The 14,239-nt window shown below is 57.3% G+C and overlaps 2 protein-coding genes across 3 annotated transcripts in view; both read left to right on the forward strand.

Moving 5' to 3' along the window:
• The window catches only part of ASAP3 (ArfGAP with SH3 domain, ankyrin repeat and PH domain 3), a 48,648-nt gene extending 39,954 nt beyond the window's left edge, over positions 1 to 8,694 (forward strand). Inside the window, 15 exon segments of the mRNA XM_036089042.2 lie at positions 924 to 972; positions 1,095 to 1,291; positions 1,381 to 1,514; positions 1,749 to 1,843; positions 2,080 to 2,257; positions 3,198 to 3,283; positions 3,425 to 3,540; positions 4,109 to 4,176; positions 4,271 to 4,378; positions 4,513 to 4,708; positions 5,586 to 5,793; positions 6,328 to 6,370; positions 6,372 to 6,419; positions 7,389 to 7,422; positions 7,425 to 8,694. Of these exon segments, the coding sequence (XP_035944935.2) occupies positions 924 to 972; positions 1,095 to 1,291; positions 1,381 to 1,514; positions 1,749 to 1,843; positions 2,080 to 2,257; positions 3,198 to 3,283; positions 3,425 to 3,540; positions 4,109 to 4,176; positions 4,271 to 4,378; positions 4,513 to 4,708; positions 5,586 to 5,793; positions 6,328 to 6,370; positions 6,372 to 6,419; positions 7,389 to 7,422; positions 7,425 to 7,462 (1,598 nt within the window). The 3' untranslated portion in view covers positions 7,463 to 8,694.
• Positions 8,695 to 11,872: 3,178 nt separating this feature from the next.
• The window catches only part of TCEA3 (transcription elongation factor A3), a 37,387-nt gene continuing 35,020 nt past the window's right edge, over positions 11,873 to 14,239 (forward strand). Inside the window, exon 1 of one of the 2 annotated variants that reach the window (XM_078073649.1) lies at positions 11,873 to 12,068. In XM_078073649.1, the coding sequence (XP_077929775.1) occupies positions 12,000 to 12,068 (69 nt within the window). In that variant the 5' untranslated portion in view covers positions 11,873 to 11,999. The remainder of the gene's footprint in view (positions 12,069 to 14,239) is intronic. The other variant, XM_078073650.1, reaches the window with a different exon arrangement.

Raw genomic sequence — 14,239 nt, forward strand, 5'->3', positions numbered from 1 at the left:
CAACTGAGCCACCCAGGCACCCTGAAATGATCATTTCTTTAAAATTTTTACTCTTACTCTTCATCTTTTGGAGGCTTTGGTGCCAGGTTTTACGTGGGGGCAGGTGCAGGCTGAGAAAGACCTAGATCTCATCCTCAGGGAGCTCTCTCTGGCAGGGATGTGATGTGGGGACCCAGTAAGATGATGGGGAGTATCCAGAAGAGAGGTACAGATAGAGCACTGTCAAAGATAAGGGAGGGGAAGGCCTGCCCTGCTGTGGGGAATCGGGAAAGGCTGCTTGGAGGAGAGAGCATTTGAGTGTAGCCTTGAAGGACAGAGAACACAGTTTGGGGGAGGATGTTCCAGGAGTCAGGACTGGCATGATGAAAGGCATGGGAGCAGGAGAGTGGATCTGACCAGGCTGACCAGAGTACAGAGTTTGCAGAGGAGAGTGGTGGGAGATGAGGCCTGGGAATGCCTCTTAAAGTTTCGGACCTTATTTCCTGGCAATAGGGAGCCACAGAGGGTCCTGGAGGGAGGGTGGTGTGATTAGATCAGAACCTTGGGCACAACAACCTGGCAGCTGGTACATGTTGGGGGGAGGGGGAGTTGGGGAGCAGGGAGACCAGACAGGAGGCTGAGGGCCCATGTGGGGTGGTGGCAGTAGGTTTGGAGGATGCCCTGCCTCTGACCTGGGGTGGGGTGTCCTGTGCTCTGGGAGACCTCCCCAGACCCTGGAACAGAGGGGCCTTGCTGGGATCCTCCTTTGGAGGTGACTTCTGAGAAACTGCCCACTACCAGCCACTACCCTGCTGGCCATTACCATCCCCACTGCAAGCTGGGCGGAGCCTGGCTCCACCGGGCGAAGCTCCACCTGGACCCCGCGGGTTGGGTGAGGGCTCCTTGGGTTTCTGTGAGCCAGACATACCCCCTTCTCCCCACAGACAACAGGACATACCACTTCCAGGCAGAGGATGAACATGAGTGTGAGGCGTGAGTGACGCCCCTACGGCCAGCCTGGGGGTGGGGTCGGGGGAGCCTTATCTACCTCCCAGCCTCGGGGGACCCCACCCCTGCGGGTATCACTCCCATGCCACCCTGCACCCTCTCCATAGGTGGGTGTCAGTGCTACAGAACAGCAAGGATGAGGCCTTGAGCAGTGCCTTCCTCGCGGAGCCCGGCGGCAGCGGCGGCCCAGGACCCGGGGGGGGCGCCGGGCTGGACGCGGAGCCCCAGGACCTCACGAAGCTGCTCATCGCCGAGGTGAAGAGCAGGCCCGGGAACGGCCAGTGCTGCGACTGCGGGGCTGCAGGTGGGCTGGCGGGGCGGGGAGGGGAGGGGAGAGGTGGCAGTGGAGGGGATGGGCCCGCACTTCCAGGCACGAGCCGCTCTCCCTTGTAGACCCCACGTGGCTCAGCACCAACCTGGGCGTGCTCACCTGCATCCAGTGCTCCGGCGTCCACCGCGAGCTGGGCGTGCGCTTCTCGCGCATGCAGTCCCTCACCTTGGACCTGCTGGGCCCCTCCGAGCTGTTGGTGAGGGCGGGGCGGGGCCAGAGGTGGGGTTGGGGCGTGGTTTCGTCAGGGGCGGGGCTTGCGCCGGCTGGCTCGGCCCAAGGGTTGTGGGATCCGGTGGGGTGGGGCGAGGTGGGGCAGGATCCTGAAGATCCGGAAAGGGGAGGGTCGGGGTCGGGCCTCTGGAGGCTCGGTCCTCCAGGGGGCGCTGTCCTAAGCACCGGTCTTACCCCCATCGCTTTCCTGCGACCCCAGCTGGCCTTGAACATCGGAAACACGCGCTTCAATGAGGTCATGGAGGCCCAGCTGCCCTCACATGGCGGCCCTAAACCCTCAGCTGAGAGTGACATGTAAGGGGATTCTCAGATGGGAGTCGGGAGGTGCGTTCTGGCTGGGGATTCTGCTTCCCCAGCTCCCATAGTCTCAGGAGGATCTTGGACCAGAAGTCCAGGGAGAAGGGAGCCGCAGATCTGGAAGAGTCCAAGATATGGTTCGGGGGAAAGGAGATCCGTAGCTCCTGTGGGATGGTTCCAGGGGTCAGCAGGATGGAAACGGCCCATGCTCTGAGACTGGTTGACCTCGGCAGGAGCACGCGCAGGGACTACATCGTGGCCAAGTATGTGGAACACAGGTTTGCCCGCCAGTCCACACCCGAGCCTCAGAAACTCCGGACGGCCATTTGCAACCGGGACCTCCTGTCAGTCCTGGAGGCCTTCGCTAACGGGCAGGACTTTGGACAGCTGCTGCCTGGGCCTGAGGGGCAGGTGAGGACCACCTCCAAGGGCCACTTTTACCCCACCCGCTCTCTCATACTCCCCAGTCCTTCTCCAGGACCAGCTGTCACTCCCCTCTGCCCCTGCTCTGACATCTGCTCAAACCCCCAGGGGTAAATGGGATGGAGCATTCCGTCAGGCAGACCTGGGCCAGAGTCCTGGCTTTGTCTTTTCCTAGCTGTGTGATCTAGAGCAGGTGACTTAACTTCTCTGAGTCTCCGTTTCTCATCTGTGAAATGAGTGGACAATAGCACCCGAGGGTTGAAGTGAGAATGAAGTCATGTATATAAAGGGCCAAGCATATAACATGTGTGCCAGAAATGTTGGTATCTTTCTTTTTCCTTGGCTAGCTTTGGACCTGGCTAAGGGTGAGTCAGATTAGATCGGGGAAGGCTATTGCACTGGTGATTCTAGTAGCAAACATCACATGAGCCAGGGGGTTGGGAGGGGAAGGGTTTCAGAGATGTTTGAAAGGTTAAATTGACAGGAGTTGCTGACTGGACATGAAAAATGGATGTCATGTCTTTGAACTGTCTGATATCTTGGTGGGGCTGTCCAGTGGGCAGTGAGGGTGCAGCCCTTAGGTGAGGTAAGAATTTGGAACAGCCTTCACATGAGTGAGAGCTGAAAGTCTGAGGTTAGCTGGGCTCTTCGGGGGGCCGGTGAGAGAGAGGAGCAGAGAGAGAAAGCCGGGGGCTAAGAACCAAGTTTGGGAAGCACATGTTACTGGGGGCAGAGCCACAGAAGGAAGAGTGAAGGAATGGTCTCTTGCCCTCCTCCCAAACATGAGGCTCCCTCCCTGCAGTCTCCTCTCTCAGGGTTCTGGCAGCTTTATATCTGGAGGTGTCGGGGCAGCAAGAGCTCAAGAGGGTGATATTGGGTTGGGGGCAGGCGAACCGGGGGAAACTCAGAGGTGTGTTTGTGTACCCAGGCGTCTGGAGAGCTCGCCCTGCACTTGGCTATCAGAGTCGCCAGCCCCGCCTCCTTGCCCCTGGTGGACTTCATCATCCAGAATGGGTGAGACCCTGCCTGCCCGTCTGCCCACCCCCGCGCCGTTCCTCTCTCTTCTCCACAAGCCTTCCTCCCTCCCTCTTGTTCTCCCTGACTTTGGCCCCTCCCCCTGCTCCCCTTTTTTCCTCCCTGGCCTCCTACCCCCAGAGGTCACTTGGATGCCAAGGCTGCTGACGGGAAGAGCGCTCCACATTGTGCTGCTCTCTACAACCAACCTGACTGCCTCAAGCTGCTGCTGAAAGGGAGAGCTTCGGTTGGTGCAGGTGGGGCTCCCAGCTCCTCCCCCGCAGACTTCCATTCCTTACTACCCCTCCTGTGGAGCTTCCTGCCTTCTTCCCAGACCCAGAGCGCTGGTAACAAGCACGGACTTTGCAGACACACTTGGGTTCTAATCCTGGCTTGCCTCTGAGCACGTCTGTGACCTTGGTGTTTGTCCATTCATCTCTTGAACCTCAGCTTCCTCGTGTGTAAAATGGGTATAACACCACTGACCTAGCAGACCTGCGAAGAAGATAAAAGGATGTTTCTGAAAGTACCTAACCAAATAAATCCTAGCTGAACTCAAATGATAGTGATTATGATAGTTAACTATTTACCGGCATAGGAACTCCTTTAGTCCTCACAACCTCATCAGGAAGTTACAAGTATTATACTCATTTTGTAGATAAGAAAATCAAGGCCCAGAGAGGCTAAGTAACTTGCCCAAGATCACACAGCCGGGAAGTAGCAGAGCCAAGACTCAAACACAATCTGATTCCAGAGGCCCACTGTAACCTCTAAGCTATAATGCCTTTTGACCTTGACCATGACCCTTGACTTTACCCCTCACAGTGAACGAGGCAGGAGAGACAGCTCTGGACATAGCCAGGAAGAAGCAGCACAAGGAGTGTGAGGAGCTGGTGAGGTCTAGGAAAGGAGGGGAAGCCCCTGACCCTTTCCCTCTCTCTGCTGAGCCCCTGACCCTCTGAACTGCCAGGGCTTTGTTATTGGCAGCTGGAGCAGGCCCAGGCTGGGACCCTCGCCTTCCCTCTGCACGTGGACTACAACTGGGGAATCGCCACTGAGCCTGGCTCAGACAGTGAGGAGGACGAGGAAGAGAAGGTGGGTCCCCGCCCCCTCTCTTGGGCCTTTGTTAGACTGCAGATGGAAAGAGCCCAATTGGGCCTGGTGGGGGGAGGGGCGGGGCTGACTGGAGGAACCCGACTGTCCTTCCTCCCATACTTTTGCCCCTGCAGCGCTCCCCGCTGAAGCCCGCAGCCCAGGCCCGCTGGGCCAGCGGGAGGGTCGACCTCAGCAACAAAACCTATGAGACCATCACCAGCCTGGGATCAGCTGCCCCTCAGAGCCAGAGTGACGCCTGCCCCCCACCCTTGCCGGTCAAAAACCCTTCCCGGACCGCGGTCCAAGGGCGTACAGGACACGCCAGTGGAGGTATGGCTGGCTGCGCAGAAAAATGCTCATCGTACCATTCATGGAGGGTCTACTGTGTGCTGGCGCACTGAGCTAAGGCTGCCTGGGTTAGTCCACGCCGCCCTCCCGCCCTCCCGCCCTCGCAATCGCTTGCCAGGTAGAGGTTGTCATCTTCCCCTTACAGGTAAAGGAACAGAGATGTTAAGTAATGTGTCGGAGATCCGACAGCTAATTAAGTCCCCGATGTGGGATCCAAACCCAGGTCTGTCTTATTCCAAATTCCTCAATGCTTTACTTAAATAAAAAGAGAAGCATTTATTGACCATCCACTGTGTCTCCAGTATTTGGGGGGGTTACCGAGACACGGCCTAGTGGGGGAGATAAAAGCCGGAATGCAATTCATTACGATATTAGACACAATGGTATAGAATGTAAATTCCCACCCCGCCCCCCTAAGAAAGAATGTAAATCTCAGAAGGACAGGAATTCGAGTGTTCTGTTGACTAGTATTTTAGCACCTGGCTGGTCTCAAGAATTGTTTGTTGAATGAATGAAGAAGCTTGTTCTGGGAGCTTAAGGGGGAGCATGTCCTGTTGGGACTGAGGGGTGGTTGAGGAAGGCGTCCTGTCGGGGTAGCATCTGAGCTGAGCCCGAGGGATGAGCAGAGGAGTCCACACTGAGGAGCAAGGGGAGCAGAAGCAAAACGGTGCGTCAGCATGGGCTAGCTATCATAGCCAATGAGACCCAAGCATGGTGGGGAGAAGCTGGAGGGGAACACCGGACAGGTGGGTGGCGTGGGGAGTGGGGGCAGCCGTGATAGGCCCTAGAGGCCAAGGACAGCTTTGAAATTGAGAACAGAGTAAGAGATAAAGACAGGTTTTATCACTTCTGATTCCAGATCGTTCTGAAGTCCCCAGCCTGAGCTCAGAGCCCTCCGGGGCCCCTGAGAGCCTGGGCAGTCCAGCCTCTACGCCTTCTAGCCTCGCAAGCCCTGTGGAAGCTGTGAGTCCCAGCCAAACCCCATCCAGCTCTGAGGAGGGCCCCTCCCGATCCAGCCTGACATCTGGAGCCACCCCTGCCGAGATGTATCCCCCGGTCAGGTTCAGGTAAGAGCCCAGCTGTGCAGCTGAGCAAGTTTCCCATTTATTTCCCCACCTGGAAATGGTGCCTGCCTAAAGACTGGGACACCTCCCAGCTCTGAGGCCCATGACTAACGAGATATGCTAGCCCTTGAGTGGAGGGGGAGTGGACCCTTCGCCCTTCACACACCTGCCCCCGAGTCTGGCCTGGAGAGCTGGGAAGGAGCCTGGGACCTAGACTGCTGCAGATGGAGTAGAGAAGGCTGAGTCCCGCCTGCGTGGCTTTTTCTAGAGGTTCTAGTGGGATCTCTGCTGTGTCCCATCTCCAACCCACGATCCAGTCCTTCCTTCCCGGCAAACAACCCTTTCAGTTTGAAGTTTGGGGAGGAGACACAGGAAAGCTCCAGTTCCAGGCCTCTGCAGCCTGTGATGGACCCAGCCAGGGGCCCTGGAGGACTCTCTACCCACCTGTCTTAGGCCCCAGCCTATACCTGAGCTCTTTCTCCCCCACTCTAAGAGGATCTTGGCATGAGGTCACCTTGGCCTTTCCCTGCCTTCCAGCTCCGAGAGCACTCGCTCCTATCGGCGGGGTGGGCTGGAGCCTGGAAGACTGTCTCTCAGCCAGGCAGCCTCTGCCCACAAGGAACATGCCGGTATGAGCTCTGGGACTGTGGTTTGAGGGGGCGGTGGCAGGACACCTGGGAGGCAGAGTTGGTCAACAGTAGGTGGGTGGCATGGGGTCATGGGGACCTCTGCCCATGACCGGAGTACATAGGAGGCCGGCTGGCCACAGTTTGGCCAGTCCCTGGCCTGGTGCGCCCCCTTCCCACTCCAGCCCAGGACTCATGAAGCTGGGGAGAGCCCAGGTCTTGAGGGATGGCCAAGCTGAGAAGGCCCAAGCTGTGGCTTCTCTCCAGGGGAAGATGAGCAGACCTGTGTCAGCCAGGCTGGTGGCTCACTTCCCTGCAGATGAGGCAGGATTAGGGCGGCCCCATAGCAGCCCTTGGTTTGCCTAAGTGTCTCCTTGTGTAGGAGTCTCCTGGAATCCACTCGGACTGCCAGCTGCCAGGCAGAGGGGCATGTGATAGGGACAAGACAAGAGCTGTCACCCTAAATCCGGCTTCTCCCTGCTGAATCACAAAGTCTCTCACAGTTACCCTTAGTTAATTGGGGAACCTGGGAGTGGGCACAGGACAGAGCGAGTTGGGCTGAGCGTGAATCCACTGTTCCTTGTTCCCCTGGGGATCCCTCAGGGGTGGCGGTGGTTGTCTGTGCTGGGAGTGGGAGACAGCAGGGGCAGGAGCTGGGGCTCTCTGAGGAATCGTCATCCTCAGTCCATCGGAATCAGGCACCAGACCCCAATCTGTGTCCACAACCAGGTATCCGTCAGCCAGCATTTAGTGGATACCTGTTGTTGAGACGTGTGTGATAAGAACTCGGGCTGTAGGGCGTGGAGGACCATGAAAAGTAGCTTTGCTTCTTCAAGCCTCGGTTTCATTGTCTGTTAAATGGGGATAATTTCATCTATCCACGATAGGACAGTGGTGGAACTGAGGGAGACAAATAGCTGGTACATAATACAGGTACTTAGAACATGTCAATTTTCATTCTTCTCTCCCCAGGTTGGCTTCACTGAAGGAGAGGGCTCCAGGACAGGGGTTCTCCTGGAAACTCTGTGCATCTTTTGCAAGACTAGCTCCTTGCTGGCCCTTGCATGCCTGAACTAGCCCCATGTTGGACCCCAATGTTCAGAGCTAGGACTTGAGCCCACAAGACTGGGGAACTGAGGTGTCCATTCCCTTGGGTCTTGCTCTGTCTGTCTCTTGTACCTCTGTGGCTGGCCTTCCTCCCTGCCGTGGGCCTTTGCCCCCTCCAAGGATTCGGGGCCCTTCCATGTTAGGGCTGATGGCGGTTCCTTCCCCTCTATCCCATCATCACCCAGGGAGCCCTATGGCTGGGTCTGATACTCGTAAGCTAGCTTTAGCTGCAGAACCCCCAATCTCTCATCAGACCAGAATATGTTTCTACCATCAGTCTGGGGGCTCCATAAGAGCAGGACCAGTCCACCTTCATCGTCCAGACCAGGGATTCTGCCAGCCAAGGGGCTGTCTTCTTGGACATTCATTGGTCTAGTACTTTACTGAGTTTCTCTCTATGTCCAGATGCCACACGAGTAAGACAAGGGTCTTGCAGATGTGGTCCCCTGTGGGGACGCTGGTCCCAAAGGCTGGGCTTGAGAATGGGCAGGGCTAGACTCCAGGGGATGGTCCCGGGCCCAGGGGCAGACAGGCAATCAGCTGGCTTACACCAATGGGACACTGCATTGTCTGCGTCCATCCTGGTTGGCCAGCGCTCGTGCTGTACCGGCTGTTAAGTAAATACTCACTAGCACTCCTTTCGAGGGACAGCACAACCCTCCCGGGGACCTCTGCTCTATTCCCCAGCCAGGAAGTAGACTAGGAGTAACCCCCACTTGCCTACTCTCCTGGATGTAGCAGGAAGGAGCGGAACAGTCAGGAGCCTTCCAGTCTTGGGGGAAAAAATAACTAAGAAAGGAGGAAGGAGAAGAATAGGAACCGGAAGGCAGGGACTAAAGGTTCTGCTTCCCAGTCCCAGAAGTGCCACCGTGACTTTCAGCCCCATATTAGAAAAGAGGTACAGTTAAGCCATCATCAGTTTCTAACACGGTTTTATGGGCACCAGGCACTGGGCCCTGGCAGGGATGGGCCAGGCCAAATAGGAGAGGCCAGAGGGTGCCAAGGGCCAATGAAGCAGTCTGGCCCAGGAGGCTGGGCTGTTTACCCTGGAGACCTGACTGGTCTGGGATCCCACAGGAACGGGGTTGTCTTCTGGGCCTCTAGCGTCTGGTTTTGTTCATCTCAGACTTGTTATCTCACTCATCTCTAATAAAAGATTTTTTTGATTAAATTCCAGTGGTTTCATTTGTGGGATAGGGAAGGGATGGGAATCCTGGGGCCTGGAATTCTTTCTCTGGACCTACTAAGGAAGAGGGCAGTACGAACGGTTTTGCAACCCGGGCTGGTTTAGCTCCAGGGGATGTTTGGCAATGCAGAGACTTTTTGACTGTTCCCAACTGGAAAGTGCTACTGGCATCTAGTGGCTAAAGGTCAGGGATACTGGTAACCATCCTCCAGTCCACAGCTCAGCCCCCACAACAGTGCATCATCCCATCCAGAATGTTAATGGTGCCCAGGTTCAGAAACACGGGTGCGGAGGAAACGTGCTGGCAGGGGGGCCGGGAGCCCAGCAGTTTAAGTCGGCCACAGGCCTTGTCTCAATTTGAGGTGCCCTGAGACAAAGATTTGAGGGCAAGTAGTTTATTATTTGCAAGGTGATCCCAGGAAACAAAATGAGAAGGTAGGGAGTGGAGCAGTGGGTCAAAAAGCAATAGGGGGTGTGTTAGTAAGGGGCTACTACCATGAACTAGGGTTTATCTTAGGGACCTTTGAGGGACTATTGATTAGACCATGTCTTTGGGGCACCTGGCTGGCTCAGTTGGTAGAGCATGCGACTCTTGATCTCAGGGTCGTGAGGTCAAGCCCCACGTTGGGCATAGAAGTTGCTTAAAAAAGAAAAAACAGGGCGCCTGGGTGGCTCAGTTGGTTAGGCGACTGCCTTCGGATCAGGTCATGATCCTGGAGTCCCTGGATCGAGTCCCGCATCGGGCTCCCTGCTCGGCAGGGAGTCTGCTTCTCCCTCTGGCCCTCCCCCCTCTCATGTGCTTGCTCTCTCTCATTCTCTCTCTCTCAAATAAATAAATAAAAAATCTTTAAAAAAAAAAAAAAAAGAAAAAACATGTCTCTGAGTTGTCCCACTGAAAGTGAAAAAATTGGTGTGTTTACCACCAACTCTGGTTTCTCACTGGCTGAGGGGTCCTTCCTGGGGGTGTCAATTCCCAAGCACCTCAGCCTGCTCTGAAGCCCTCATTCCGAGATGTGGGAAGGTGTTGGAGGTGCGTCCAGGAACAGCCTGCTGTGATCTCCAAGTGAGGACGGGTAGACAGAGGGAATAACGTGGGTACCAACAGTGTTCAATACGGTTGAGCAGTGCAACCCTGGACTTCTCTGAGCCTCAGTCTCCCCATCTGTGCAATGAAGGGGTTGGACTTGATGTTTTCTTAGGGTCCTTTGAGCCCCAATGATGTAGGCGTCTTGGCTTCTGTTGATGTGATACAACTCAGGGTGGGAACTGTGTGGAACTTTGAGGAAAATCAACTCTGTTCTTTGTTTTGTTTTGTTTTTTGTCTTTGTTTTTTTTTCTAAAGGCAATCTTGGGATGCCTGGCTGGCTCAGTCGGTGGAGTATGTGACTCTTGATCTCGAGGTTGTAAGTTCGAGCCCCACATTGGGTGTGGAGATTATATTGAAAATAAAATCTTTAAAAAAAAAAAAAAGGCAATCCTAAATAGCTGCAGACAGCTGTCCCTTCAACCCAGAGGTTGCTTGGGAGTTGGCCAAGAGACCTCACCACATCTCAAACTGATAAAGTCTGACCTCCTAAAAGCGGCCCATAATGCTGGTGCGGTCAGACCACATTCATCTCTGGCTTTCTACCCTGTCTGCCCCCAAACCAACCTCTATGCTACAGCCCCACCAATATTTCAGTTCTTCTGGCCCTGACACACCAAGCACACTCCCATCCCTAAGCTTTGCACATTCAGAACTCCAGGAGGACCGTTTTGTTCCTCTCCAGAGGCCCAGGGCTAGAACTGCCCAGCACATAGGAGGCGCTCCATAAATATATGTTGAATGAATGAATGAATGTTTTTTCATTTCTTCCTGCCTCCAACTCCCACCCTGCACTTCTCCCCCGAAGTTTAAACTTCATTTCTTCAGAACAGATGACCACCGGTGCAGGTCCCCTCAAATGTGTCCTTAAAGTATCCTCACTTCTTCCTGACCCTCACCCCAGTTGTGATAATACAGAATTGATTGCATCCAAATTTGCTGAGGTTTTCTCTTGCCCATAGACTGCATCTCAAGCTTGCTGGGACTAGCTTTGGACACTCAAAATGCATTTGTTGAATGGAAGATAAACCCACCCCTTCCTACCATGGTCCCAGGTCACTCAGCAGCAGTTAGAAGCCAGAGTCGTGACTCAGGCTGGGATGGGGTTCTCTAAAGTTCTCTCAAAAAAGTCTAGAGATGTCACTGAACACCCAGAGCCACCGTGCCCCACTCTGTACACAGCATTGACCCCTTTTCATTGCTTCCTCTCCAGGTCCCTAAGCACCTCTTCCAGCAAAAGGATAATTTTGTGTTAATTAAGCTCACTGTTTAGGACTCTTCCCTGGTCTGCTGGGGACACTCGGAAGGTCCTTCCACGGGAACACAGATGTGTGCATAACTGTGGGGGCACAATTCTGTGAACTTCCTTTCACCCAAGATGACCCCTCCAGACCCAACCCCACTGGGGAGGCAGTGGCCTGACCCTGAATAAATTAGGGGCGCCCATGCACCTGGATTTCTCAAAGTTTTTCTTTGAGTATTTCAGTATTTCTCAAAGTTTGGCGCACCTAAGGATCTCCCAAACCCTCACTACTCCGAGAGCCGTCCTAGGGGCAGCCGCGCCTGGGGCACTCGGGGGAGCTTGTTAGAAACACAAAACCTCACTGCGGCAAACAAAATAGATGGAACCAGAGGGCCTGGATACACGCGTGTACACAGGCCGTGTGCACGAATGAGCGAGCCCCGGTAGAGCAGAGCCGGAGTTGACGATCGCGTACGAAATAGGATCCGAGCGCTCCAAGGTGCGGGCGCAGGCACCGAGCTGGGTCCGCCCGCTTGGAGCTGCGACGGCGCAGAGACGGGGGAGCCAGGACTCCTCCCAGAGCGCTGGGGCACCCTCGGGCGCCCCGCTCACCGAGACAGCCTCTTGTGGCGGGGACCACGGCCTCCCCACTTGCCAAATCTCCCTTCGACAGAAGGGCCGAGGTGAAGGGCCCTCTCTGGAAGCCTCGTCCCTCTCGGGAGGCCAGGCCCGCCGGCGCGGGCAAACTTTGCCCGGGCGAGTCCTTGAAGTCTATATTTAGTGCACGTCACCCCTCCCCCCTGCGGTTGCGAGGCGGGCGGGCCGAGGGGGTGTGGGGGGAGAGCCCCGCCCCCGCAGGCGTGTGTGTCGTGTGGGTTTGGGGCCCGCGCGCTCGCGCGCCCTCCGCCTTCGCGCGTCCTGCAGCCCCGGCGCCCCTCGCCCCGCCGGGCGTCGCGCGCCAGCATGGGCCAGGAAGAGGAGCTGCTGAGGATCGCCAGAAAGCTGGAGAAGATGGTGGCCAGGAAGAACACGGTGAGGCCGCAGAGTTTGGGCCACAGCCCCCGCCCCCAGGAGGCGCGGCGCGTGCGAGCCATGAGTCCCGGGGGCGCGTGCTGGCTGGGCGCCCGGGAGGCGCGTGCGGGACGCCGGGGCCCGAGAGAGGCGCGGCTGGCGCAGGACGCAGCGCCCCTTGGGGACAGCTGAGAACCCCGGGGTGGGCGTGTGCCTGGCCCAGGGCGCGGGGCAGGATCGTGCGGGCCCCACGGACGAGGCTGGTTGCGCACGCCCCTCTGGACAAGTGGGGTTCAGGGGCCCTGGGTGGCTTGTGCAGGGCCCGGGAAAGCGAGCGAAGAGACCGGGACCTGGAAAAGGACTTTCGGAGTCCGGGGACTCAAGGCGTGTGCAAAGTCCGGGGAGTGGCGGCGACAGCGGGGCGGCGGAGAAGGGGGAACGGCGGGGAGGGGGGTGGATTACAAAATCCTGGGTGGCCCGAGAAGGGGCAAAGGAACTTGAGCTGATGTGGGGTGCTGAGCCGCCTCTGTCCCTCACCCCGGTAGTGGAGCAGCAAGGGACCGCGGATCCCACAACCTCACAGCTTGCGGGCGCCAGGAGCCGTTCTACTTGCAACTTTCCCTTAACTTGGCCGCAGGGTGGGGCCCCCGCGGGCGGGGGCCGAACAGGTGCCGGGCAGCCACAGCGCCCTCGGGGCCCGCGGGGCGGGGGGGGGGGGGGGGGGGAGGGGGACCGGCTGTAGGCCTGGGCTGGGGGGTTGCGTGGGGGGGGGGGGAGCCAGACCCAGAGGAGAATCCAGACTGACGGCCCTACCTGCGGGGCCCTGGGCTCTCAGGCCAACTTGAAGTTAATGTTTGATCCTCACCATGATCTTTGCCTCAAGCTGGCGGCCACCAGGTTGCCTGGTCAGAGCAGACTTGGCCTTGGGTCTGGGAGGGCCTGGGCACACCCGGAGAGGGAAGAGAGGAGAGCCAACATAGCCCTTGAGACTGTCCCCCGACCTCACCCTGTACCAGGGCCCTCCTAGTCCCACCATCCATAGCCCCGTGCTGGAGCTGGACCTGTCTTTCCAGCCCATTCTGTGACTCTGGGAGCTTGGGAAAGATGGACCCTAAGGGAAGCTTTAGAGCAGGGGAGAAGGAAGAGTCACTGGAGCCGTGGGGTTTGTGAAGCAGCCCGAGAGTGGACACAGTGAGTGGGTGTCCGGATAAAGGCCAGAGTCTACCAGTTTCCTCACCTGTAGGGAAGAGATGAGATTATCTACCACTCCTGGGAAGGAGTGTCTCTGCGGGCAGTGGTGAGGGTGGAAGAGAGGTAAGGCCCTCGGGAGGACTTGCACGGGTGCTTGGTAAGAGTTAGAGAATGACACCTGCTTTGGGACAGCCAGGCGGGACACAGAAACCTGCGGAGAGCTGGGAGCCCATCACCCTTACACGCCCAGCCTCCCCTCACCCCCATTCCCAGGTCCTCCAAAACCACTGGAACTGAGCCTTGCGCGTCAGAGGGCGCTTTCCCAGCTGGGAGTGGTGGAGCTCAGCCCCTGAATTCCACCTCACAGCCCTGCCCCTTGCTGACCCCGGGCTTGGGCCAGCAGATTCTGGGCTGGGGGGTGGGAGAGGGACACCTGAGGAAAGGCAGTTTTGGGGCGAGTAGAGCTCTGGCTGAGGAGGAAGGGACCTGCCCTGGCTTCCCCTCACCCCTTTTATGGCCCTCGGCTCACCACTCTGCTTGCCTCTCGGGGCCTCAGTGTCCTCTTCTGTGAAATGGGAAGAGGAAACCGTGTCCCTGCGGGATGGATTCCCGTGGAAGTACCCAGAGCTCTTGCCAGGAAAGAGGCCAGTCTGGCCGCAGGGTCTCTGTAGCACAGAGCTCCTCCGCCGCCACGTCTGCGCCCAGGCTCTTGGCAGCATGTGGGTGGGCACAGAGCTCTGGGCCTGCGGCCGAGAGAGGCGGCGCCTGCTCTGGGAGCACAAGTGGGCCCGCCCAGCAGCGGGTAGGGAGAGGAGGACACACTTCCTGGAATAAGACGGATCCTCCACGTTGCAGCTCAGGCCTGGGGTTCGCTGCCAATTACTGACGTCCCAGCAACTTACTTAGGGCTTTTGTCAGATGCTGGGCGCATATGGCTGAGGCAGAGCCTCAGACGCACAGCCGAGCACCGACAGCCACAGCGACACGGACCCGCCGTGGCA

This window comes from Halichoerus grypus, chromosome 5 (assembly GCF_964656455.1).
Source record: "Halichoerus grypus chromosome 5, mHalGry1.hap1.1, whole genome shotgun sequence".
Taxonomy (NCBI): domain Eukaryota; kingdom Metazoa; phylum Chordata; class Mammalia; order Carnivora; family Phocidae; genus Halichoerus; species Halichoerus grypus.